The sequence below is a fragment of the Hippichthys cyanospilos genome, chromosome 7 (assembly GCF_059441005.1).
Source record: "Hippichthys cyanospilos isolate Australia breed blue-spotted pipefish chromosome 7, RoL_Hcya_1.0, whole genome shotgun sequence".
Lineage (NCBI taxonomy): Eukaryota > Metazoa > Chordata > Actinopteri > Syngnathiformes > Syngnathidae > Hippichthys > Hippichthys cyanospilos.
Genome location: NC_142375.1, coordinates 11,792,028 through 11,818,556, shown reverse-complemented (window position 1 = coordinate 11,818,556; position 26,529 = coordinate 11,792,028). Strand labels below are relative to the sequence as shown.

At 38.0% G+C, this 26,529-nt stretch overlaps 4 protein-coding genes across 7 annotated transcripts; 2 read left to right on the top strand and 2 right to left on the bottom strand.

Moving 5' to 3' along the window:
* Positions 1-307: 307 nt before the first annotated feature.
* Positions 308-6,938, bottom strand: hgsnat (heparan-alpha-glucosaminide N-acetyltransferase). 2 transcript variants are annotated; one of them, XM_088420501.1, is made up of 18 exons: positions 6,745-6,938; positions 5,841-5,959; positions 5,631-5,767; positions 5,238-5,353; positions 5,090-5,159; positions 4,915-4,984; positions 4,657-4,760; positions 4,157-4,233; positions 4,035-4,065; positions 3,789-3,949; positions 3,598-3,713; positions 3,352-3,473; positions 3,092-3,218; positions 2,898-2,984; positions 2,460-2,537; positions 1,979-2,049; positions 1,793-1,905; positions 308-1,599 (listed from the first exon to the last, which is right to left on the bottom strand). In XM_088420501.1, the coding sequence occupies exons 1-18, from the start codon at positions 6,911-6,913 to the stop codon at positions 1,418-1,420; spliced, it is 1,950 nt and encodes a 649-aa protein (XP_088276627.1). In that variant the 5' UTR covers positions 6,914-6,938; the 3' UTR covers positions 308-1,417. The 2 variants fall into 2 exon arrangements, with proteins under 2 accessions (XP_088276627.1, XP_088276629.1); XM_088420503.1 differs by lacking the exon at positions 6,745-6,938 and adding an exon at positions 6,243-6,358.
* Positions 6,939-7,262: 324 nt separating this feature from the next.
* On the top strand, positions 7,263-9,476 carry dctn6 (dynactin subunit 6). Its single transcript, XM_088419530.1, has 7 exons — positions 7,263-7,409; positions 7,642-7,706; positions 7,819-7,924; positions 8,500-8,585; positions 8,686-8,733; positions 8,821-8,963; positions 9,064-9,476. The coding sequence occupies exons 1-7, from the start codon at positions 7,381-7,383 to the stop codon at positions 9,154-9,156; spliced, it is 570 nt and encodes a 189-aa protein (XP_088275656.1). The 5' UTR covers positions 7,263-7,380; the 3' UTR covers positions 9,157-9,476.
* A 217-nt stretch (positions 9,477-9,693) lies between these two features.
* Positions 9,694-18,332, bottom strand: gtf2e2 (general transcription factor IIE, polypeptide 2, beta). 2 transcript variants are annotated; one of them, XM_088419528.1, is made up of 8 exons: positions 18,121-18,332; positions 16,911-17,091; positions 12,654-12,736; positions 11,970-12,077; positions 11,660-11,842; positions 11,461-11,554; positions 10,828-10,943; positions 9,694-10,270 (listed from the first exon to the last, which is right to left on the bottom strand). In XM_088419528.1, the coding sequence occupies exons 2-8, from the start codon at positions 17,068-17,070 to the stop codon at positions 10,151-10,153; spliced, it is 864 nt and encodes a 287-aa protein (XP_088275654.1). In that variant the 5' UTR covers positions 17,071-17,091; positions 18,121-18,332; the 3' UTR covers positions 9,694-10,150. The 2 variants fall into 2 exon arrangements, with proteins under 2 accessions (XP_088275654.1, XP_088275655.1); XM_088419529.1 differs by having other exon boundaries at positions 16,911-17,079.
* smim18 (small integral membrane protein 18) lies at positions 13,996-15,948 on the top strand. 2 transcript variants are annotated; one of them, XM_088419532.1, is made up of 2 exons: positions 13,996-14,212; positions 15,507-15,948. In XM_088419532.1, the coding sequence occupies exon 2, from the start codon at positions 15,512-15,514 to the stop codon at positions 15,830-15,832; it is 321 nt and encodes a 106-aa protein (XP_088275658.1). In that variant the 5' UTR covers positions 13,996-14,212; positions 15,507-15,511; the 3' UTR covers positions 15,833-15,948. The 2 variants fall into 2 exon arrangements, with proteins under 2 accessions (XP_088275658.1, XP_088275657.1); XM_088419531.1 differs by having other exon boundaries at positions 14,050-14,216.
* Positions 18,333-26,529: the final 8,197 nt, after the last annotated feature.

Here is a 26,529-nt window from a genome sequence, read left to right as displayed (position 1 = left end):
GAACACATTCAATCAATGTGTGTGCGTGTTTTTTTTTTTTTTTTTTTTAATTTCCCGAATTGTAGCTACCAAAGCCATCGACATTAAGAACGAGTGATGGGACTTTTAAGAAAACAAGAAAAATGCAAATCTAAAAACAGAATGTTTTGTAATTTTCGGTACATTTTAAAAAGCAAAAGCTGACTTACATCCTGCAAAATTGGCAGTCCGCAGATACATGATAAATCAAATGGACCCAAATAGTTTTTGAATATCCCAAATAGATCAAAACAACACATTTAAAAGAACTGATTCGATGGTTTGCAGGTTCTGTCACAATTTCTCTTTATTATACAAATGTATCACAAATACATCCAAACAACAAATTTAGGTATTGCACACCAAAGAGCTGATGCGATAGTTTGCAGGTTCTGTCACAATTTCTCTTTATTATACAAATTCTTCTTCTTGTACATTGTAAACACACAATAATTTTTGGAACCCTCATTTACAGACAACTTTAACAATATTCTCCGTATATATCTATCCTGCAACAGACAAATAATAAAAGCATAGATTACAAAAATAAATCATATTATTGACAGCAATGGGATTTGTGTTTGACCAAGAAGAATTCAGGAAGGGGCCACATTGAATCAAAACTTTACTAGACATTAGCAAACATATCAAACAAAATATCTGTCAAGGCAAACTGAAATTGGTCAATTTCAGAGATGACTTTTTTTAATGAGCTAGTCAAAATCAAACAAACTCATGGAGTCAGCAAAAACCTGAGCCAAATCAAAGACTTTAGCTTACTTCTGTAAAACAGAAAACAGCAAAAAAAAAGAGCTATAATACCGAACTGACTTATTTGGCAATGTGTAGAGTTTACTGCATTGCTGACAATTGAAGTAGCACTTCCTTCAATACTTATACAATCAAGCACATTCAGTTTTACATGAAATAGAAATATCAAAAATGAAGGTGAATGTTTGCTGCCGGGTGACGACTGCATATCAAAATCAAATTGACCTACTTGTACAACAGGGCAACACAGCTACATGTGATGACTTTCATACTTGCTGGCTATGCAAAATGAGGAATTAAAAATGAGTTGCTAGTGTTAAGGGAAACAAAGATTAACTGTGACTGTCATCATATTCTCAATATATCCATCTATTTTGGTCCAAGTTGTTCCTGAGTCACAAGATATCGAGCAGAGGGTCAGCTGTTAGAAAGCTATGTGAAAAGTCATTCAGAGTGTCCTTTTTACAGTATATATGTGAGCAAAATAGAAAAACACTAAGAAAAATGTCATGAAAATACAACAGTCATGTAGATTTTGAAATACAGCCCAGATAGTCCTCCAGTTTCCATTTTCCAAGCATTTTAGGTGATTGCTCAAGTAAAGCTGGGTGCAAAGTTGCAGCACCAATTAGATTTTCCAGAATATTTTTTTCCTGTATAGCACGTAGGAGATGAGAACCCAAAAAGAAACCGCCACCAGGTTCTGGGTGAGATGCTCAGCATGGGACTGAGTGTTGACCATGCGCCAGCGGAAAGGGAAGTAGTCCTCGAAAACCTCATGACCCACATACACAAGGATGGAGTTCATGCCTGGTTTAAAAAAAAAAAAGACAGAATGTAGGCAGAAAATTGGCTAATGCTGTGTTTTTTATTCTCATAAATAGTTCCAGAAACACATGCAATCTATGTAAATCGTTGTATTGAATGTTAATAAATTGCGCTGGTTGTGCATTACAAAACTCCACCAAATTGGATCGAATGTGCCGACGAGTGTTGTGCTCACCTGGGTAAAAAAATGGTGTTCCAGACCACCACTTTTTCACATCGATGAGGTAGTAGACCAGAACAAGCAGCACATAAGCGAAGCAGGCGAGAGTAGTTACATAAGACAAAGACCTAGAACGAAATAGTATACTATAGTCAAGTATTTTTGCAAAGAGTTTAAAAGATCATCGAAAATTATAATTACCATAAATTTTTATTGACAGGAATAAATCCGCTGTCTGTCGAACACTTGGTGAGAGCAGCTGATATGATTCCCTGTGTGTTACATAAATATTGTTATATTATACAAGCTTGCCCAGCGAATATACATGTGTTACAGCTAATTACACATATACCAACCCTAAATTTAACCTGTACATTCAAGGAAGCTATAGAGTGGTAAAAATTCTGCTTTGAAAAAGACACCGATGATCAATACAGTAGGCACTAACTTAAGTCATTTAGTCAACCTCCTAAAAAAAAAAAAAATAAATAAATGGCAGAGTCATTTTTAACAATCAACATCTCACCACATTATAACTGTGAATTAATCCCAATTTGCATTAAATGTACGTGTAATCTGATTGTGTTTTTTTCTGTCACTGTAACACATGTATTCACATGTATTCAATTACACTATAAGCCTGCCAAAGAGAATGCAGAGTGAAAAAAGCAGATGTGCTCACCAAAAAGAGACCCCAAATGAGGAACCTCGATATAATACTTGAATGAAGATCTCTGTAGTGTAAGATTATCTTTCCTGCCTGAGAAAGTTGAATAGACAAATCTTAAAACCTTTTACATTAGTTCCTCTAATGAGCTACCACACGTGTAGATTGTTGGTACCCTTCCGTTGGGAAAGTAAACACCATAATGTTCACTGAAATAATGGGGGGTGGGGAACATTTTGAATTCTCATCAAATTGAACATAAAGAATGGTACTCTTAAATTCATATTGTGTGGCACAACTTTTTGAAACAAATACTGTATTTTTGCGCACTCTTTTCAGTCCCTTGTGTTTTTTTCTTGGGTTATTTTTTTCTTTAACAGCAGGGTCACAATCATTAGTCCGAACTTGTTAATAAGAACAAAAATGAGCTCAAACGGCAACAGAATGATGTACCTGTAGTCCAAGAAAAGCCATAACGATGGAGTTGATGCTGCCAAGAACACCCTCAGGATCATATGGGATGTGAGTGGCATAAATGACCTTCAACGAAAAATAACTTTAGTCCAAAAAAATTGCAATAATAACATTTTTCACAGGTATGGCATGTTTCCATTTTAACTGCTCGGTTATATTTGTCTCTCATTAACCCTTGCTGAGGACGTCTGGTAGATGTGGTTTTCTCCAAGCAGCCAGCGGTCAATAAGGCCAGCTGCTCCACCGGTACAATTCGCAAACATGCCCATGTCCCCAATCCCTCCTGGTCCAAGATAGCCACTGTTCCAAAGGAGCGGTCAAAGGAAAGTCAAATTCAGAACAAAATAAAGTCTACCTCCTCTATTAATTACATGACACATACTGCATGTCCATGTATTGAACACAAAAACACACGCCACCATGTCAGACTCACGTTGGGCAGCCTGGTACGGGAAGTAGAAAAGTGAGGCAGAGCCAGAGGATTTCAAGGAGGAGGACAAAGATCCAGGCTGGCCAGTAGAGCAGTACGTCAATGCAAGACGACCACCATGCATTCTGACAAAAAGACATTACCATTTATTTCTCTATAGACATTTTAATAAAGCATGACTGTGGTCAGTATGCAATTACAGGGAATTGACACCTTTAGAGGTCTCTAGTGTATATAAAAGTATCTAACCGTTGGTAGAATGTCAAGATGACCCCTTGCCACCAACAGATCCAGACAGGCTACAACAAGGTATGACCAGGCGAGGCGTTGTAGTACACCTGGGATCCGTAGATTGTCCCATGACACTGCGGCGCGGAATTTCATTATTTACAGAGGTGAATACAGATAAATAGCAAAAACATTTAAAGGCTGAAACTCACAAAAACCCTGGCAGTAGTTGGGATTGATGACTATGACGCCAATAAGGAAAAGCTGTAGGCTCCTCCACACTACTTTTTTCAGCAGTGAAGTGCGGCTGTAACCTGAGCGGAGCATGCCATTGATTGAAAGTGCAATAGATGCTCCCATTATGAAAACAAACCTGAAAAAAGAAGTGAGGTTTGGATGGTTGACAAGAACAAAAATGAACTGTTTAAAAATGGACACGATGCAACTTGGCTCTTTACCAAGGGAATACCAAATCTGCAACAGTTAGGCCTGGAATGACACAAAGAGCAAAGAATACCTTTTATAAAGAAGAAAAGAGGAACGCTTATGGAGGAGTGCTTAAAAAAAAAAAAAACCTCACCGTTCCAGCTCTCATGCCTGAAGAACCAATATCGCCCTCCTCCATAGTTCACAAACACCATAATAATCAAGGAGATCCTGTCAAGTAATTTACATGACAAAATGACACAACTTAGTCAAAACACTTGCTTGAAACTCATTTAAAAATGACAGAATTTACATTCTTTGCCCACCTCTGTTACTTGACAAGACATGACATTACTCCTAAACTATACTGTAGATGTCATAGTCCAGTCCCCGGGGGCCGGTATCCTGCACGTTTTCGATACTTCCCTCCAAACACACCTGTTTCAAATCATTGGGGTAATTTTCAAGCTCCTGCAGAGCTTTCTGATGAACTAATCATTTTAATCAGGTGTTTTGGAAAGAAGAACCTGGAAAACATGAAGGACTTAGGCCCTCGAGGACGGTAGCTTGACACATGTGTCCTAAACCAAATAAGTCCACCAGAAAAGTTGTTCAGTGGTTAACATGACATGAAAATAAGACTGACAGTTTTACCCTCGGAATGTGTCTAGAGATCGCAGCCTCTTGCTGGGACTGGGCGGAGGCGGAAGGATGTTATCAGTCAAAGGTGTTACTATCCTGCCAGGGGAACCCAGCTCCTAGAGAAGCATTTAGCTAATTGCATCACTGAATATAGAATGTATGGCACAAGATTTACTACCTTGTTTGCATCAATTACGTCTGTGTACAATTTAACACCCAATGCGTCTCTGAAAATGAAAGCAAAAGCCATGTACTTGGATAAATACTCACAGAGTTGATTAGCCTCTCTGTCTCCATGGAACCTCCGAGTCTGAATAGGACACCTCTTACAAAATCCAGTCTTTTGAAGAGATACAAATTTGGTTATAAAGTCCATATTAAAGTCAAACTTATCTAAATCAAACCATCTGTTATGATTCGGAATTCAGATCATATCATGACTTACGCCAATACAGCTCTTCCCAAAGCAGACAATAATGCCAGTCCAGCAAAAATAAGGAATGCCACCCAAATGGCTGTGTCGATGTGAAAACAACATCAACTGCATCAACATATAAAATCATGCTTCATGCTATTATGTGCGATGAACTTACGAATATAACTATTTACTGGATCTGCATCAGTCACAATGGAGCAGTTGACCGCAGAGTTACTTATATTTTTCAACCACAGAGAGTAGTTGCCCTGCTCCCCAAAGTGGAAAGGAACTCTGCGAATGAAAGTGAATTTGTTTGTCACATCATGCAGAAAAAAGTGACGGTATATACTTTCAAAAAAACGACTTATCAGTGATTCTAAAGATTAGAAAAGGCTACTACTGTGCATGCCTGTAAGGACACAGATGCAGCCCTGTCCCTGTTTCAGTTAGTCAATTATAGGTTCAGCATTACTACTTATTCAGTTTTATAAATACTCAATTATTTTTTGTATATATCATTTCATTCACAATTATACTCTAAGGAAAAATTGTGGTTTCTTGAACTCACGAGCAGAGATCCAGGCGGACAGGAGTGCTGTTGACTTGGAGTGTAATTTCATGCTGCGTGCTTACTATGAACTCTCCTGAGATTGGCTGACCTGGACTTGTCATAGCAGGGACCTCTCCAAGCAATTGATAAAGACACTAACACAGACAAAAAGGAAGACACATTGTGTATGGCTTAGGACTATTAGCTGAATGTGTAGCATGCATTTACCTGATAGCACCGCTGTGACACCCAGGACACCGCCACTTTGGTATCTAGTTCATTGATGACTGTCAAAAAAGCTTCATCCATCTTCAAATTTGGATGTTGTTTGGACAGAGATAATCCAGCTGTAGAAAGAAAAAGAAGCAAATAATGACCTCCACCTTGCGTGTGATTTGTGTGTTACTCTCAGCATACAATGAATGATGATGAACTTTACTTTTTCCTTTGTGACTGACCGCACCCATATATTCTTTGCAGCTACAGAAAAATATTAGTAAAATAGACCCGAACCACTATGATTACCACACTGAAGCCGTGCAGAATGAATTACGTTCTTGCACAAATCAGATCAATGCTTTTTTTGATGTTCTAAAATGGATTAGAAACTGAAAAGGCGCTGTAACCTACCTCAAAAAATTGACTTCCCATCAGCATTATTAGATTAATATACTAAATGTGACGGACGTGGAATTTGACGTGGGGAAAAATGAGCACACAGAGAAATGACACGGTAAGTGTTAATGCCTTCAAGAAAGAAGCATGTGAGCTAGTGGGCTGGCTTTGCCATGGCTTTATAGTCACATGCCTATTTAATGCGACAGATAGTCCAAGAGGGAATTTCAAATGTCTGAAGGTCAATTTTAAAGATTGTGTGAATGCATGGATGAATGAACGCTGCTCTATTTTAGGCCTGATTTAAGAAAAGTTCAATGCATTATGAGGACCACACTGAGTTTAATAAAAAATAAATTGCAACTAGTTATTATATAGGACTCCATCAAAACGATATCTCAAGACGGAAATTAGCTTATTCAATCCATGTGGAAAGTGCTGTGATTTCGCCATTAGCTTGCAAGCTAACCTAGCCAAGTTACAATAACACGCATTTACGTTTGCCGAATATACTTACAGGAATAAAAATCAGCTTTCAGTGGCGCTACACAAATGGCTATTACAGAGGCAATGACCGAAGAGTAAAACATGCTGTATTTAATCGGTTTTGCCATTTCTCTCTCGTTTGCCTTCACATCCGCAAGTCTTGAAGTCGCAATGTTTTTGTTTATGTTCCTATTTGCCATAGCAGATATTTATCACTTCCGAGTTGTTCCCGTTTTTAGGGTGAGTGGGAGCGAGAAGGGTCAAAGTACATTGGCAATTTCTGCCAAATTGCGTAAACTATGAAATGGCGTTATATCTACACATTTTGGATAGATGATACAGAAAGCTATGACTGGCATTGTATTCAATCACGATTATTCATTTTATACGATCATGTTGTGTTTCTGTTTTGTGATAAATACACAGTGCAAAAGACACTGGGGCTTCTGTTTTTTTTTTTTTTTTTTTTTTTTTTTTTAAGGGGGAAAAATAGATGGAATGAGCAACGATTACACAACCGAAGGTTGATGAGGAGAACTTTCATGCTTTCATGAATTTGCGCATGCCCCTTGACTTCAATGGTAAGGCTCGTCAAGTCGAATGTCGAGTACTTTTTGTATAGTCGAGTGTCGAGTACGGCAACACCCTTCGGATTTCATCAATCACAATGGCGGATAAGCATAACTCTCAGAAAAGGTAGTATCTTCTACGTACTCCTTAACGACGATCGGATGTCTTATTTAGTGCTTAGGCTTACCTTATGACGAACAAACAACCTTGCTGACGTGAAGTGAACGTATAGCAGCTACGTTCGCGACTATGTGATGTAGCTGTTAGCAATGCAAGGATGTTTTTTTTTTGTTAACGTGTCTGAAATGATGTTTTTTTTTGTTAACGTGTCTGAAATGTGTTAACGTTTTCCCCTCAGTGTTAAGATTGCAGCAGGAGCTGTGGTGTGTGTTGAAAGTGAGATCAAAGGGGATGTTACGATAGGTAAATGCCTCGCTTCTTGTAGCTTCCATGCGACATCACGCTTTACTACAAAATAGCAACTCCCAACTGCACCCATATTATAAGTCTGCTTTGTATTCTTTCTTTTACTCAGGCCCAAGGACAGTGGTTCATCCAAAAGCACGAATTATTGCAGAAGCGGGACCCATTGTGATTGGAGAAGGCAATTTGATCGAGGAACAAGCTGTCATCATTAACAGGTGACTTGATGTCAGTGTTGTCAAAAAATATTGAGATGTGATGCAATCGCTACTTTTGGCCAGTGGCGTCACACATTCATGGCCCCAAACCCGACGCAGAATTCAGCATGTATAACTAATTATGATTATTTGGAAGTGACGTTATAGATATCAGCCATGTCTTGCAAACTTTTGAATGGTTGGATTAAAAAAAAAAAAAAAAAAAACGTAAGATAAGTCTTAATACATAGTCCAAAGGACTGATGGCGGTTATTCGCCCTTAGCTAAACGATATCCGAAACGTCCTCGACAAATGATGGAACTATTGTCTTTTGGCATTTTGTGTAGTCTACTACTATTCAGCTGACATTGACTTGTAGATATCTTCAATGAAACAGCACATATCTGTGAGCCTAGTTTGAGAAATTTGCGTTTTATTCACCTCAAATAAAGACAATCCTATGTACTGGATTAAAAAAAAACCTATAATACATAAGCCAAGGATTGTGAATGATTCTGAACAATGTTGGCATTTCTTTTTTAATAACATTGAATACCTACTTAAGCATGTTACCCGCTTGTTTCCATTTCAATAGCTATCCCGAGAACATCACTCCAGATGATAAAGTTGAACCAAAGACAATGACCATTGGGATCAATAATGTATTTGAAGTTGGTTGCTGTATCCTTTTCTTTGCCATTACTTCTCTGAATGAAAATTTGCCTCTGTAAAGCTTTTGACCTGTCCAAACAAGACACGTTTACTTTAACTGATTCTCCAGTGTCACAAGCCCTTAAAATTGGAGACAACAATGTTATAGAATCAAAAGGTGAGTTTTACATTCACCGATTGAAAGTACAAGCATTGTTGTCATATTTAGTTGTGATTACTCAGTGTCTTCTTTTGTGTGGTGCAGCTGATGTAGGCAGGAACGTCATCTTAACCAGTGGCTGCATCATTGGGGCCTTCTGCCAGGTGAACACCTGTGAGGTCATACCTGAGAATACAGTCATTTATGGCTCTGGATGCATGAGGCGGGTGCAGACTGAGAGACCACAGGTACACACAGGTGCACTTAATGGTAGACTGGGGGCTTCATTGCCTTCAAATGTTGAAAATCACCCCTTTGCATTAACATTTCCTTGCTTTTGTCTTACAGCCTCAAACACTTCAATTAGACTTCTTAATGAAGATTTTGCCCAACTACCATCATTTGAAGAAGACCATAAAAGCAAGCCATACTGCTAGTTGAACACTCGAGTAGTAAAAATAGCCCAAGCCTAAATTTCATATCAATGTATGTACTTCTCAACTTTATTTTCATCCTTTTCTTGACTGGTATTTTCTACTAACCACAACACTTTATTCCGCTGTGCTAACTAATCTAATGAATTAAATCTGCTCAATTTTGCACTTATGCTGTATTCTACAGATGTAAAACAGAAATATGCTGTTTTCATTTGAAATTGAATTTTGCTTTCAATTACAGCAATTCTGTAAGTGTCACTAGATAACATCAAATGATTATAGGCTCACTTTTAACACTAAAAATATAAATATATTGTGAGGCTACCTGATGACTTTCCTCCACACCACTCATATCGTAAAATCGAATATTGCACTTTTCCAAACTCTTCCTAAAGATTTTGCAGCCTAAATAGGTACTCCTTACACTTGAAAACAGCTGCCTTGTAATACAGTGAAATTATCCTGTTGCATTTTTCATTTGATAGAAACTACAAGGCATGAGACATAATTTAGGAGATCTTAAAAAGAAATGTCTAACAAGTTCGTTTAACAGTATTTATTAAAAGCAGGATGGAATTGCCCCGCAAAGTAAAACAACTGAAATATCAACTCATGTTGACAAAGATGAACCATGCTGGATGACATCTCTGTGATAGAGAAAACTGTCTTCTCCACTTTTTTTGTTGAAAGGGTAACTTACCAGTCCAGAACTATTTCAAAAGCATTGCTGAAAATATCCTCCATATACACATTTCCTGTTAAAGTATAATTAAGAAAAAAACTATTTACACCAATTCCGGCCTGGTTTAGTTTGTAAAGTGGTGTTAGCCCCTTCCAATAATGGCTTGTCTGAAAAGATCTTAGGCAACCGATATTCCATCTTCAAACGTCTTTCCGGCTCAATAGCTAAAATGGATACCACATAGTAGTCACTATTCACAAGAAGGAAAATTGACCTAATACAGTATTTGAGCCGTCCGCCTTCCTAGTGTTTAATTTCACTTTTTGACCGGCACACCATCCGCATAGTCCTCCAGTACTCCTGCCAAATGGTTGTTGTGGGTCTTGAAGTGTCTCTTTCGCTGGCCCGCTTGCTTCTTCCTCTTTTGAACTGGTAACTGCGGGAAGCACATAACAGTCAGCGTAGGCTTGGCAGTGATGTTTATAATCAATGTTTGCAGTTTATTCATTTCTATTAAAATACGAGAGGCAATGGAAGCCGTGGCGGAGAGAAGCTTGGCCGAGTCTTTCAAGGCAGATGGACTCGCAGAAAGCCATCTTTCCGACCTCAGTCTAATTAGATTTGTCCCCTCAAAAAATAATGGGCCCAATCAGCATCTTTTAATGTTGGCTCCACATGATTCGTGAGTCATTGATGGTAATACTGTATTTATTTTACATTGTGCATGCTAAATCGCAAATAGTTTTTCAATCGTGATAATACGGTTACTGGCAGATTACATGCCACGTTACGTTTAGAAATTAGACCCCTCAAGATGTTTAATAGACCAGTGTTATCCCTTAATATACTTTCGGATGTATTCGCTTTTTAATGTGTTTTGTGCTTAAGGAGCAAAAGAGAATATATCAAAGTGTTCTTTGGATGTATTCACTTTGTATAACTTAATGTAGCCCTTACTTAGTAGAGCTAACAAAATACTAGTGAGATACTGACCACCTTCTTTGGTCCTGATTCCTGCATGGAGGTGATTCCTTGCTTTTTCAAGTACTCTTCAATCTTCTCTTCATCCATTGAATCCACTGGAACACTCCTCCACAATTTCTGAAATTCTAGTTAAAACAATCATTTTCAGAGTTTATAAAATGTCTGAAACTGATGAAACTACAGCAATGTTAAGTTGCATTTAAAACAGCATTTAAAAAAAAAAACAGTATTCATGACATAAAAATAAATTTCAAAGATTGGTTCAAAAACATCCATCCATTTTCTAGACTGCCTGTCCACCTCACAGATGTCAAAAACAACAATGAGGATGTAACTTAATATCCAGGAGTACATCCATTTTTTTACTTGACAAAAAAAAACAAAAAAAAAAAACAAAAACAAAAAAAAAACATGCAAACATTTTTGGTCAGCATGCAGACTAATCTGTGGAGAGTATGTAAGACATTTGATTCATATCCCCACTAATATTTAATACTTCAATTAAATTGTGAAAAAAAAACAAATGTTAAGAACAATTACAAAACTAAATTGAAAACACTGTCTTTTTTGGGTTGCTACTGCCAAAATCCACATAAAAAGATAACAGGACTGAGACACGCAGAATGCCATGTAAACACTGACCTTCATCTACCAGAAACTGGCAGTGTTTATCGTTGTAGAACAAAATCTTCCTCTTATCTGGCCTTGTGACAAATGTGATTTGATCCCCCAATGCCTGAAAACAACCGTTTGAGAATTAATTTCTTATAACAGGGCCAAGATGTAATTTTACTGTTAAAGATAATTACCGAAATATGGGGGATGTTTGATTGAGAGTTACCTTGATGGCCTTAGCAGAGTTGGGCAGTCCCTCTTCCACCTCATCCAGCAGCACTCCTCCCAGGCCCAGCTGGTCATGTTTGTCCAGCAGCCTCAGTAAAGCTTTTTTGTCCTTCAGATTGTACTTTGGCTTGAAGCCATATTTGCCATCCCGGACCTCAATTTTTGGATTACTGACTAATGCCTACAGTGAAGAGAGGATGCACAGCGTCTCAAGATTCATCAGACACAGACGTTCTATTCGCAGAATTCAGCAAAAACAACCGATTAAATGACAAATGAGTACTTGAAGACGATTACTGTGTACAGACCTCAGTCATGAGCCACTGCTTTTGTTTCATGCTGATGTCAAGAAGTTTGGTCTCATCAAGAATTTCCTCTAACGAAAGGAAGTGCGTGTCACCATTCTGATGTCTTGTCTGTAAAACCAAAACTGATCAGCATATAGACAAATGGCGAATTTAGTTTTGTACCAAAATGTACAAACTCATTGCCTATCGCAGACCCGAATCAGATAATATTATCCTTTTTAAGACTACGAAGAGGACTAAACAAAGGCCCAGAGCAATTTGCACTAAAGGCTTAAAAGCCCAGTGCTGACAGATGAGACATAAAATTCCCATATTGCAAGACAATCTTGCAAATTGAGTCAGGTTATGGGGTGCTTCTGCAGTGTAACAACGTGAACAACAAGCTGTTTGCGCTCCCTAAGACATAGTTTCAAACATTATGCAGAGGATACTGTCGCCTTGGACTGGAATCGCACTTTATTTTGTGGTTATTGAGCAAAAGAAAGACAATTTCACTAAACGGAACGGTGAAATGAATATGTCAGACAACTTCAATCAAAATTGCAATATTATCACAGCATTTTATTATCCAAGTATTGAGAACTTTTTACAGTCTCATTAGCTCTGTAAGCGCACCTGATGTGGGTGTGAGTATAATTGTCTCTGAAATACAGTAAGTACTGTATGAAACAGTTTCCACCTTACCTTCATGTAATTGACGATCTTTGCAAGACAACCAAACTTGTAGCCGGAGCTAGTCTTAATATTAAAACTTCCATTACTAGACTCTGTAAAGGAGAAAAAAATGATGATTAAATCAAACATTTTCACTACTAGATTCTGAATGTAGTAACAGTAGTGATATCAATAAAAAAAAGTGGCAACCAGTGGCATTAATATCAGGTAAAAAAAAAAAAAAAAAACACGTTCATAATTAGGGCTTTCAGAATAACAGATGAATTCCAATCAATTTCATTCACGTAAAGCATTTTTTAAATTACATTATTAACTTGTACTACAGATCTCGAATGTTATGCTTTCTATATGCTGATTAAATCAGTTTTCATGCATCAAGCTTTTGCACTTTTTGTGCACAGAGGTAAATAGCAGGTAGTGAGCAGGTAGTGTGCACTTATTGGCTGTCACTGTGTTTGCCATAACGTAATAGGTTCCTGTTGAGGTTGGGTGGGCAAAATCAGGAGCAGAAGAAAGACGTGAAAATGGAGGAGCATGTAAGGGTTGTCAGTCCAATTAATGGTAAACAAGTGCCCAGGGAGCACCTTTCATGAAGTGTTATATGCATTTTTTGTAAGTAGTTTGCTCACCACAGAAGCAGTTCCAAGTTTAGCCTGCCACATAAATGCAAAACACTCAGCTGTAACCGCATCCACATTAAATGACTCACTAATGTAAAGAGCAATAGCCAAGATATTTTTCTAACTAAACACTTGCATTTCAGCAAGTCAGCGATGGACAGATATTTATATTACTTCAATTAACTATAACTCAGCAATGGGCCTAAAAAAAGATTAAATGGCAGTTTGCATTAAAATACTTACAAATTCAGAAGAATTCATCAGTTAGTTATGTGCAAAATCAATAAATATGAGTAATGTATGGTTTTCATTTATGGATAATCATAGTCCATGAAATTGAAGAAACATGTAAATGTAAGATGGCAACCAGCAGGCTCAATGATTCAGCTGAAAGGAATTTGCTGTCTCAAGATCATATATAATATATATAATCATATATCAAGCTAAAATCTTATTTACTCTCAATCATGTATACCGCGTGTATCTGTAGTTACTGTACTTGTTTAAGCAGTGCAATATGCAAAAAAAAAAAAAGCAGGCCACATCCTTGCCCTTCTTAACTGTCCCATTATATATCAGGAATCCAATGAGAAAACTCAACCCATAGAGACAGCAGAGATGGTCCAATCAGAGCAAAGCGACATTCTGATTTGTGAATGACAGACAAAATAGGCGGGAGCAACTACAACTATTGAGCTGCTCTGTGGGCGGGCCATTGGAATTGTGACAGGCCGAGTAACAAATGGGATGGAGACCGAGCCTGGGAAAAAGAGCCAATGACTTGAGAGGAGACCATTCTCATCTATGAGATGCTGTAAGGAGTGGCGGTCGGTGCTGCATGAACGCTGAGGAGGAGCAAGCGCAAAAGGGAGGGAGGCAGCGGAGAAGAGGACATAGGTGGGGCAGCAAAAGGAAGAAAGAGCATCTATTCACTTCCAAGACCACAGAGTAGGTGGGTTTCTTCCTTTTTTTTAGATGAATATGACACAGAAAAGTGAAGCATGCAGTCTGTTCTCAGACTATGCGGCAACAGAGGTTTCATAATGCATCTTCATTGGCAGTTATGTTCAAATATATGCACTAGCAAAGATGGATGTTTGGATGTTGGAAGCTAGCCATGCTTCCATTTAGGCGAAGATGAAACATGCACTCTATAAAATAAACATGAATCCTTTAGGAGAGTCTTCCCTGGGCTATCTAGCATCAATATGCATGTGCGTGCACGTAAAGATGGAAACTGAAACCTTCACTGACAAATTAGTGATGGAGGGGCAATTGTGAGGAGCCAAGCCAATGGGAGACAATCACCTACGAGTGAACGATAACAGCTGAGTGCGTGTCCAGATTCTGTCTCATAGCACCTTTTTTGAGAACTGGAGTGGGGGCTCACTAGGGTCATTAGATGCACTCTTAGTAACGTCAAATTATATTTCTATTTTAGAAACGTCATATTTTAACAGAAGTAAAAAAGAAAGAGCATGTACCACAACAAACAAGTATTCTCTTTCAAATGTCTTAAAATATGTCGGAATACTATTATAATGAATAAATTGCATAGAATTATTCATATTTACTTCATTAAGTACCGTGAACATTTTCGATACTGATAGTTCTGGCACGCAAAAAAACAAAAATAAAATTCGTACACTGATAAGAGAAAGACCAATGTTTTGGCCAATACCGTTACCAATTATTAGTCTTCAAGGAGAACAATGAGTTGTGTTTGGAGCAAGTACCTATTTTGAGGAACAGTTTTTGTCAAAATAATAATAAAAATAAATAAAAAAAAAAAATCCAACTCTTAACTTTGCTAAAATGTCTTTAAGCATATGTTTGTCAAACAACTTCTCCGATAATTGGGCTATACCTCGACTAAAATAGACATCAGGGGTGCACCAAATGATTCAGTAAGAAGAAAAAAATTACAAAAAGTGCCTTTTTATTTCACTTCTAGTGAAAATATAGCAAGTATACATCCCTTTCACACTCAACAAGTGTGTATATAGTATTTGCCATAAAACCATTGCTCTGTGATATTCACACGTTTGTTTAAATTACTGTAATTGTATTCATTCCGATAATACATTTCTATGGAATTAATGTATTGCATCAAGGTCTAAGTACAGAACATTCTGCCAACAATTTTTCCAATTGTTTGAAAAAAAAAAATACAAAAAAAAAAAAAAATCAAGGAAATTGAATAAAAACTTTTTTTTTTCCTGCTTATTTTATTTCCAACCAGAAATAATGGCCAACATCACAACAATGAACACTACCAACAATCTGCCCTGGCACCCAGAGTCCGTTCCTCTCTCCCAAGTCTCCCTGCACGATGGCTGGAATGTGGCCAGCTTGATTATTATACTGCTGTTCATCCTTACGGTGTTGTCCCTGGCGGCTTTGGCCGTGCTGTATGAGTTCCTGGACTGTGGCTGTTTTGCCAAAGAAAAAACACCACCACAACAACAAGAGCAACAACTCCAGGAGGATGAGTCAGCCAACTGCAGCAATCTGATGACCAACATTTGCAATGAACCAGAACCACACACGGAGGTGGAGGTGGTATAGAAAAACACAAAGTTAATCTCTTAAAGGGACCTTCAAAAACTGTCACACAATGAAGAGGATGCTGAGGAACTCGTCAGGATGAATAAATGGACAATAAAGAGATAGATGAAGGCAAACTGTCTAACTTCCTTTGATACAAGCAGCGTACACACACAGAAGCCTCATACCCCAAACCCTAATTTCACACGTATGCTCGGACAGTAGCTTTAATTCAGAAAACAAGATCGTACAGTATTTTGAATCATGGTTCTTTAAGCAGTCTGACCAAAAAGGGGCACTAGTAAACTGATTGAAAAATCAGTTATGAATCCAAGAGTTACAACTTTTTAGGGGATGATAGACATCTAATAACATCAATGAAAAAGTTAACATTGTAGTCATTTGTAATGGGGGTCAGTGGAATGAATGAATGAGCCAAAAACAGGTGTTTTACAGATACTGAAATGAAGGTGATTGCAACTAAACCACAAGACGTGTCAAGGGAAACATACGAAGTAACACCCATTCCTCTTAAAATCGGCCCCCTTGAGAAACTCATAACAACAGTTAGTTCCAGGTGAATTATAGAATACATATTACGTACGTTGTCCAGCCATGTGCTCCCAAACACACATTTTCGCCACTTGGACGTATTCTACAGGGAAACCTGGTAACTAATAAACAAAACATTGCTGTTTACTTGGCAGACTTGGTACAAAATCTCTCCTCCCCAACCAGGCAACAAAAAAAAAAAAGTTAAAACTGCATCTCCTCGGATAAAGTGGGGGTGTGTTTACTCTTGCACGGTTGCTACGGGGGTGGACTACAGGTAGTATAGGGGCCTGTTATCATCACCTCCCGCAAACCATTTTTATCCGGTCAGGCGGGGCTGGTGCTGAGAGTGCTTAAGCAAAGATGTCTAAGAAATGCAAGAAAAACGAGACTTTGGAGGTGTTTGGGGTGAGAAATTAACATTTTCACATGGTTAAAAGCTCCAAAAAGATACGGGCCCGACAACGGGCATATTTCCCTTCCTATTTTTAATGTTTTCATGCACTAAAGCAAGTTATGTTGCAATATAGTCACAAAAAACACTCACCAGCATTCTGTTTAGACCCTGATGAGCCCTCTTTTTCTACCCTGGCCTTCTTCTTCTTATGTGATCCGGAGTCTGAGGCTGCTGGTCTCTTCTCTACAACCGGCGTGGACAAAGCTCTCTTCTTGAAGAGCTCCCTCTCCCTCAGTAGAGCAGGATCCATCCTGACCAACTATCCAAATTACTGCGTAAGACAAATGAAATATATTCATAGCTATTAGAATATACACACGTTTTCATTAGCTTGTTAGTAACTTAAGTTTTTGCCAGCAGACTGGGTCAAAAGCCATGATACATCCTGGACTGATCGTCAGAGCACATAAAAAATCAGTCACACATGTATGCACAATTTAGAGTCTTCAATTTAAATGACATGCATATTTTTGGAATTAACGTTTTGAAGTAAGAACAACATTTATTAAAGGTACACAAGTTACACAGCATTTAAGAACTTTTATACCGAGAAAAAGAAACTGGAAAGCTTTCACAGTCGTTTCCATACTAAATAATTGTGAATGTAGTTGGCTTTATAACATCAGCAATTTGACACCAGTACACACTGCATCTGAAAAAAGGTTTTGGCCACAATGATTTGTCATTGTGTTAAATTAAATTTCAATATCTAAGTACATGAGACACTTGTCCTCGGCATCAGTGACTAATCAGAGAAAATACCTGTGCTTGTGTGGTCTGAAAAAAGTGGGCTCGAACATCTCTATTTAACTATAATAGTCAAAGTGAATTTGACCAAATTTGATGCTTTCTAAGGGTTTATGAATTTCGCTTAGAAAAGGTTGGTGACCACAACGGCACAGTGCATTGATCAGTGCAATCTGTACTAATTGAAACTAATGTACAACACTGAACGCAAAGAATTTGAATCAAAAATGAATGCAAAAAAAATATAACGCATATAAAATAAACAAAAAGAATGAAATATAATCAGTCGAAATTAACATACACAAATATGAAAAAGAATGCATTTCACAACGTCAACTGAACTCAAATTTGACATAGCATGATGGTCGCGGGCTACTGACGTTAGCTCGTTCAGCGCTCCTTTCTGATACGTTTTAAATTAGAGAATATCATATGATTTAAACCTTCACAAAAAGTTTGACCATCTCTGGTACATAAATGACCAACAAATAAACAATACGAATCAACTAAGGAAACAATCACCGTATGGCTAGTCAGTCACTAGTATGCTTACCAGACAGACACTTGTGTTGCTTTCCGGTGGTGTTAAATCCGGGAGGACGACTGTACAAGTCGTCCTTTTCAACCCCAACAGCAATTTACTACTGCGCCTTTCGTCCCTATTGATTATTTTGAAACCCTACACTCAATAACATGATAAACGCGATCAATTGTTTGCATTTGCTATGTTTCCTCTCGCTTGCGCTACATCTTCTTCTGCTGTGGCTCAAATGTGATCGATTAACAACCCTTGGTTACATCAGTGCCTCTCAGTGGCTAAACCTGTGTATCGCAGTTTGTATGACCCACTTCTTGAACCTACCATGCTGGTGAAAACACTCAATTTGCAACAGTAGATCAGATATTTGAATTGAAGAAAAATACAGTTATATTTACTTTAATGATAAAGAGACGTGCAGGAAATACGGAGATGCATACGGCAAAAATCTGCGTATAATTGATGCCCACAGATTTGCATCGGAGTTTGTTTTTTTCAACCCTCAAAGAATCGTTGTTTTTTTTTTGTTTGTTTGTTTTTTTAACGCTGATATCAGGCACGAAAACCGGCTATAACTTTTAGAAATGAAGGAAAAGGATGTGGGGCACTTGGGGAATTAAGAGAGAAGGGTCACCATTTACCTTAAGGGAACACATTTTGCCATTCTTCTACGAAGAAAGATTTGAAAATGAGAACAATCGAAAAAGCATTCTGCTAGAACATAGGCAGCGTAGTTGACATGAATTGACGTTGACAGCGCGCTCCTTGGAACGCATTCCGTAGACATCCTTTTACGTCAACAGCACTCAAAGTTTATACTGTAGGTAAGAACATTTTCAAGAAACAAGGCAACGTTTTAAATTTGACCTACGATGAAACCAGACTATTAATAAATGACAGAATTTACATTAAAATGTAGATATTTGTATTCTTTTGATGAACAAGCTCTATTTAAAACATTTGAGTGTTAATGAAATATTGTTACATGCAAAGTAAATCTTTCGGTATGAAAGCCAATATTGATGCATTGCACAAGGTAATAATTTAATGAGGAGCCTTTTAAATAAATATGAGATGGCAAATACAGAGTCGCTAAATGACTGGGAATAATGATGTGGCCAAACACCTGTGTAAAAAAATACTAATTTATTATTATTATTATTATTATTATTATTATAATTATTATTATTATTATTATTATTATTATTATTATTATTGCATCAGTAATCATGAAGCTCACCACATAATAACATCTATCTTATGTTTTTCTGTCACTTGTCCAATGTAGGTTTTGCAGATGTCCTAATGTTTTGGAAAGTGACCGTGTAACAAAAAAGGCTTCCCTTGGGATTTATATTAATGTACCTGTATTGCATCTTTGAACTTGACATAAACTATGATCATTTTTGCACGTTCATCAATAAATATGTCAGCACCTTGCATAATAGTTTTCAAACATGTACTGACACGGAGACCCAATGAGCCATAACTTCCACTCACCAGATATACTGCTGCAGTTGTTACACAGAGTGCATTGGTGCAGCAAGCTGGATCTGCAAGTTTGCTGACTGCCAACTGTGCTACTGGGTAATGAGGTGGGGGAACAGGTGAGATGAGGCCACCGACTATCCAGGTCACTAAAAGCAAATAGAAAGCTGAGCATGTTCAACCACCAGAAAGTGAAATATGAGCTGCAGAATGTCACAGTGTAAAGAATGAGGAAAGAGGGCTTGCAAGTAAATCAGATCTCTGCTGTTAAAGCATCCATGCATTTTGTAGCATAAGATTTACTGTACTTTAAAAAATAAGAGGGGGGGGGGTGCCCATGATGCCTGATTAAATGGCAACTCCTATAGGGATTACCTGTTTTTCTCTAACAAGCTCAATTCAGGTTTTTTTTTTTTTTTTTGAAATTTGGAATATGATACTGGCTTGTATTTTCAACTTTACCACTTTGTTTTTGAGCAATCAATAAATAAGGAACAGCTTCCAAAACTGACCCTGAAAAAGACCCATCTGGCAAACAACTCATTCCTTTTTTCATGCCAGAACAAACCAATGAAAATTTATCCATTCAAAATCATTATTTATAGGCTACCTCACTGATAATGTCAAAAATAAGGATGAGTCCACCCCCCCCCCCCCCCCCCCCCCCACACACACACACACACACAAATTACATGTGGACACATACTACAATTACCCAATTCAATCCAATTTATTCAAAATATTCTAGCAATTAGCTATACACATATATACTGTATATACACATTGTGTATATATACCCAATGTATATATCCCCTATTTGTTCACAGGTTGTTGTTTATTAGATTTACAAGCGATCTATTGACATCTCCATGCACTTCTCACCACTCTCCAAAGTTGACGTGTTGATGATGGCCACACTCGGCTGTCAAGTTTGCCATATCGAGGTGCAGTGATCCATATTTTTCAAAAAGGTCCATCTAGTATCCAGCCTAACAGGGGTTACAAGTGGGTGTGCTGGTTCTATTAAAGTCCAACCTAAAATTTTCAGGAAGACAACCTCTGAGACCTGTCACACAGATTGCTATTCATACACTCGCTGAAGCAGTCACTTCATAGAGTGCATGTCTCCGTGCTGCAGTCCTTAGTGTACACGAGACAGTGTTTGCTCCAAAGAGTGGCGGCTGTCTGTGCCTTGATCATTTCTCTTTTGTAAAAGGACAATTTAATACCATTAACCTTGGCAGTACATGAACGTTGCCGGGGGTGACATTGGCAGTCTCCGATTTAGCTGTGCCAGCTAGTTAGCTGGGGAAAGCAGTAAACAGGCCATAGAGCTGCTGTCTATTGTAAATGTCTAAAAACTATAACCAATGACAATCAAAATTCAACACACATTGCGGCATTTGTCGACTTCAACTTGTGAAACTTTAAAGAGTGTAAATTTGGCTGAAAAAAATGAAAGATGAAAAGCCAACACTTTTCAAGTGTTTGAAAAGACACCTTCTAACTGATGCAGACCTTGTTGATCTGGGCGAAATCTGAGCAGGTATGACTGTCATTATTTGTTTCGCTCAACTGAGGTATAGTATAAAGGGTCTTGTCTATAAGGACCCAACTGCATATTACCATTTAACCTGGAGCAAGCAATGTATTTGCAGGAAACTTCCAGGAGTCCCCCCCACCCCCAAATACGATATTTGAAAATGTGGAATCAGTCTTGTTGTCACCATTTAACATGAAAAGGAAAAAACAAAAGTTTGCAGATAGAAGGTTTTGGTTTTTGTCCATCGACTTTCATCTTGCTAATCAAACCCTCATTTCCACCCTATGTGACCTCCAATATTTCCCCCAACAAAGAAAATTTTGGTCATCTGTCCTGTACATATTTTTATATTTTGAGAGAGTTTGGTTCTAAGGCGCAATAGCCATTCTGCAAAAATAATTTATCAAGGATAAAGACCGATGGTCCCCATACTACGCATTTTGCCTGGTCCCCGGAACAATACTAAGGAAGCATTAAGATTTTTATTTTCTTTCTTTCTTTCTTTCTTTCTTTCTTTCTTTCTTTCTTTCTTTCTTTCTTTCTTTCTTTCTTTCTTTCTTTCTTTCTTTCTTTCTTTCTTTCTTTCTTTCTTTCTTTCTTTCTTTCTTTCTTTCTACTACACAATTGAGATTTACACTTGCATGGAACGTGACATTCTATCCCACTCTTCTGCAGTCTTTGTACAGTCTGAACACCCCACACCAAAAAAAAAAAAAATCCTGGACACACCCCTAAAACCAACAGTAAAAAGTTTTGGTAAGAGAAAGGTTGATTCGAAGTGTATGGTTTTTAACCCACAGTGATTATTTTTATGCACGATGCAAAGAAAACACAGTTTATCTCATATGCCAAGAAACAGTGCTTGTATTCAGAGCATACAATATGAGCCAACACTATGTATCTCGCCACAAAAACAATGATCATAGATGCTAGAAAGGGGCATTAATATTTGGTAAAGTGTGGCAATAATATTGTTCTTTCTTTTCTTTTTTTTTGGCGGGTCAAAATCCCAAAAAGGGATATTATTATTTGGTTATGTGTGGCATTCTGAAAAACAATAAATATTCTTATTCAACATCTCTGCAATTGTCACACCTTTTGTATCAAACTGAACCGGCCCTCCCACTGAGAAGAGAAGAATGATGTGACCCTCAGACGAAAAAGTTTGGGAACCCCTGATGTAGACCATAAAAGTGTCGACTTCTGCTTTGGCAAACACTTTTATACTCAGACAGACTGGCGCTGATATGAGTGACTATGTAAGGTCCAGTCCCTAAAAACCAAGTCGGCGCAGATAAATGAGAAAAGCTAAACAAGCCTCCATATGTTCCTCCAACTTTTTCACGCTATGGTAGATCAAAGATCAAATTAGCATCTCCAGAACTCCAAATTACTGTTATTCCACAAGTCAGGCCAAGAAGAAAGAGCACAAGAATGATTATAACCATGCAGTCTAATTCAGGGCCTAATTCATAATGAATGAAACACTGCATGCGGTGATGAGGGAGACCATTTAGACATCAGAGAATACGAAGACATATGAAGTGGCAAACATTAATTATTCTGCAATGGATTGCTGATCCTCATTATTTCAATTGCAGTCACTTTTGAGCCACAAAAACCTGGGCATGTCAAGATACAAGGACTGCCAATTAGAGTGATGATGTAACAAAAGCAGAGAATGAATTCAATCCATTTTCTGTGTCAGCGTATTCCCTTTATTCACCCGTAGAGGTTGAGTGTTCATTTTGTGTTTCATAGCTACAGTTTGCCATGAAGACTCATTTCTGAACAGGCTGTGCACACTCAAGCCTGTTATGTGTTTATCTGTCTATGAATGAGGGTGGGAGATAGATAACACGAGCGAAGTAAAGGTGAGGTAATTACCATATTGCAAAAGAGTCCCATCCATCCCTTTTCCAAACTCCTTGTCATAGAGTTGACCGCTAACTGGAGCCTTCACTCATTTGGCTCTTGGGTAAGCAAAAGCCTATTGCTCGTAGACTTTGTATTAGTCCCCAGCCAATAGCTAGTTACAGGACACATACGAACAATCATTTACATGCACAATTTAGCCTTCTATTAAGAGATTGTCTTTTTTTTCATGTAGCAGGAAACTAGAATGACTGGAAAATAGTTCATACAAGCATGAGGAAAATGTGCAAAATCCACACAAGAAGGCCTGACAACATGATTCACACCCAGAACCTCAGAACTGTGCCAAAGTGAAAGAATTGAGGTCATAAAATTTAAGCCAACCACTGCCATCCCTAGTGATTTGGGGGCAAGTATTAAATATCACAGTATGCCGCACCTTTCCAGTGCTGCAAATAGAAAATATGTATTATTTTGCAGGTCACTGTCAGTCATGGGCCCTTAGAATCATTATCACTTTTCTTCCTCTTTTGACGCCCCTTCACTCAACTAATGTAATTCTGCATGAAGAAGAAGCGTGAAAGTGACAGCTTTAAATAAGAACGTATGTATGTGTGTATGTTTGTGTGTGTGTGTGTGTGTGTGGTGTATGTGTATGCGTGTGTGTACATGTCAGCACCTCACTGACAGTTCAATATCTCAAGTGAGCTTTGGAGTGAAATCACATGGTGTGCACATGAAATAGTTAAAAATTACACGACTGCACACAAATACTCAACAGGATCCGTTTTTTCTAATTAACACTTTCTATGCTGTTGGCTGTGGTGCACTATTGTTGGCTGTGAACCCAAGAATAACAGAGATCTCTTCTACATACTGAAAACTGGTATTCTTCAGCAAGGAAGCTATATTTCTGTTGTTGAACAAAGGAATACAAAAAAACAACTTCGGTGATGATCTATCTGTAAAAAGTGCACATCCAAGAATACTGCAGCTAGATTTTATTAGCTATTTATTGAGACCATGTCATAAAAAGGCTCTCAAAAACTGTCTCAATTAGAATACAATATGACATACCTGCATTTGAAGGCGGTACTGTAGTCCTGATCTGGTAAAATTGTTCTTTTTACCGTATGTCAAGTTTCACAAAAGGTTACCAGCAGAACTCTGGTGTGTACCTGATGAGTTTCATTTGATCTCCTACTGTGTGATTACAAGATGGATCTGATTCACATGGATTGAAGTGAGGGTTGGGGTCACGTGAGGGCAGTACTTAGTGTTGTGCTTTGCAACCTTCACTTACATGATCAAAGTCAATAGAAATGATGTTCCTATTGGCTTATACAGGTATAGTAGTTAAAAAAATGTGATGAAGATAAACTGTTTCTGCTTTTCCACCATCAATGCGGTCCATAAACTGTACATCTCTCTTTAAAATAATAGTGAAAGTTGTACTGTGCCTGAGCAGTTGTGCAAGGTTGAGGAGTTCCAGCTAGTTGGAACTTGACCATATCTGGTTGAAACTTCTCTACCTTGTACACCAGCTCAGAGTCCTTCTAACTCGAGACTGAAGGTTTTTGACATGTAAACACGTTCAAACATATTTTCAAGTACGTTCAAATGTGTTTGGTAACACATTCGGAAGTACTTACTATGAAATTTAAATTTTATATTTAAATACGGACTTCTATATGTTGGAACGGACATGTAAATACATTCAAACACGCTTGAAAATACATTTGAACATTTGCCAGTCAAACATTTTTACTCCACATTGACAGCGCCACTCTTCTATAATTCCCTCTTCAAAAACAGTATTCTTTGTTTTTGGTAATAGCTATCATATCAATGGTGAATAATGATTTGAACCTATTGATCTGTACTAATGTTTTTATTATCACAAAAAAAAGTATTTGAACATGGGTGTGTAGACCTTTTATACCCACTCTATATAAGTAACGAGCCTGCTGCCATTATCTTAATAATGAATATATCTTTCACAAGCCATGAGCTGTAATAGTCTCCCTTGGAACCAGGCTGCAGAGACTGATGAGCGTGAGCTGGCTCAAAGTCAGCGTTTTAATTCATGCCAAATATATTCAATGGGTAATACATGGCCCCCTGGAATTCATGCAGGCCACAGAGGTTTATCCAAAACCGACTTGGAAAAGTGCTCATTATGGACCTCATTTATGGCATGGGGTCATTGTAATTTTACAAAAGGGAATAGTCGTACTCCCCTTTTGACTGGAATTACATACTATTTTGCAGTGTTTTGTTCATATTTAACTGAGACCAAGGAAATCATTATTTGCTTCAATTCCAAATGAATACAGAATCAAATTCCTGTGTACCCAGAACCTGCACATAGTAATATTCAACAAAAGCTGAGTTGAAAAAGGCCATTACTAGACCAAAGACCACTAGTATGTTCATTTTAGTCTTAGGTGGTCCATTAAAATTAAGAATCAATCTAGGCTGTATCATTGACGGTCTGCATTATGCTTGGTTCATAGCGTCTCATTAAAACAAACATAGCATTGTTCTTTAGGTGCAACATCTAGGCTTTTTTTTTTAATCTATTCTTATTTTTTTATTATTTTTACAGCGCATAAAGATGTTAAAACTCCAAAAATGAATGAACGGTAATGTATTCAAGAAATTATTCGAATGAATTACATTTTATGTTAATATCGGAAGCTTTTTGATTGCGGTTTTCATTTTCGTTCTTGGAAAATGTAACCTTCCCAAGTCGCTCATACGTCCTGATAAGTGTACAGTACTTTAAATTCATTGTCCGTTAGGTGGCAGTAGCACAGCATTATCTTCAGCGCAGCAAGCCGAATGAGTCACAGGTCACAAAGGAGCAGCAGCCACCGAAGACAGACGGACAGAAGCGATTAAAAAAAAAAAAAAGCAAAAACAAAAAAAAATAACAGGCCAGCCTTCTCACCTGGCCCAGGTCTCAGATCTGCAACTCCTCACTCCTCTGCTAACCTTCCAGGATAAAAGCACCGCCTGTATGCAGCAGAGCATCATCCAGGTTTCACTCACTCAATAAGAGGAAAAGGTATCACAACAAGAGGCTGTTTTATGGAGGAGGTAAAAAAGGTCTGATGTGCTATCATAATCCAAAGGTGGCGATCCCTGGCTAAATCGGACAATTTAGAAGTGAGGAAGTGACGCCTCTTATGGATTTGAGGGCAAGCTGTGAGGTGGCTGGCTGGTGAGGCATCATTATGTAAGACAGCACAGGCACAACAGTAGAGTGCAGGGAGAGTTTCTTTGCATGCACTTTTTCGAAGCATTCTGCACATTCCTTGTGGCAGAGAAAGTACCCGGAGCTCACAGGTTTGAAAGACGACGTGACAACACAATTATTACGATGTTTTTAGGATGGCGTAGCCCATCGCTCAACCTGAAGGTTGTTGGTTCAATCCTGAGTCACTTTGACCATGTCATTATCCTTGATATTGTTGACATATAGTTGCTCCTAACGCTGCAAGTGGATGAGAAAA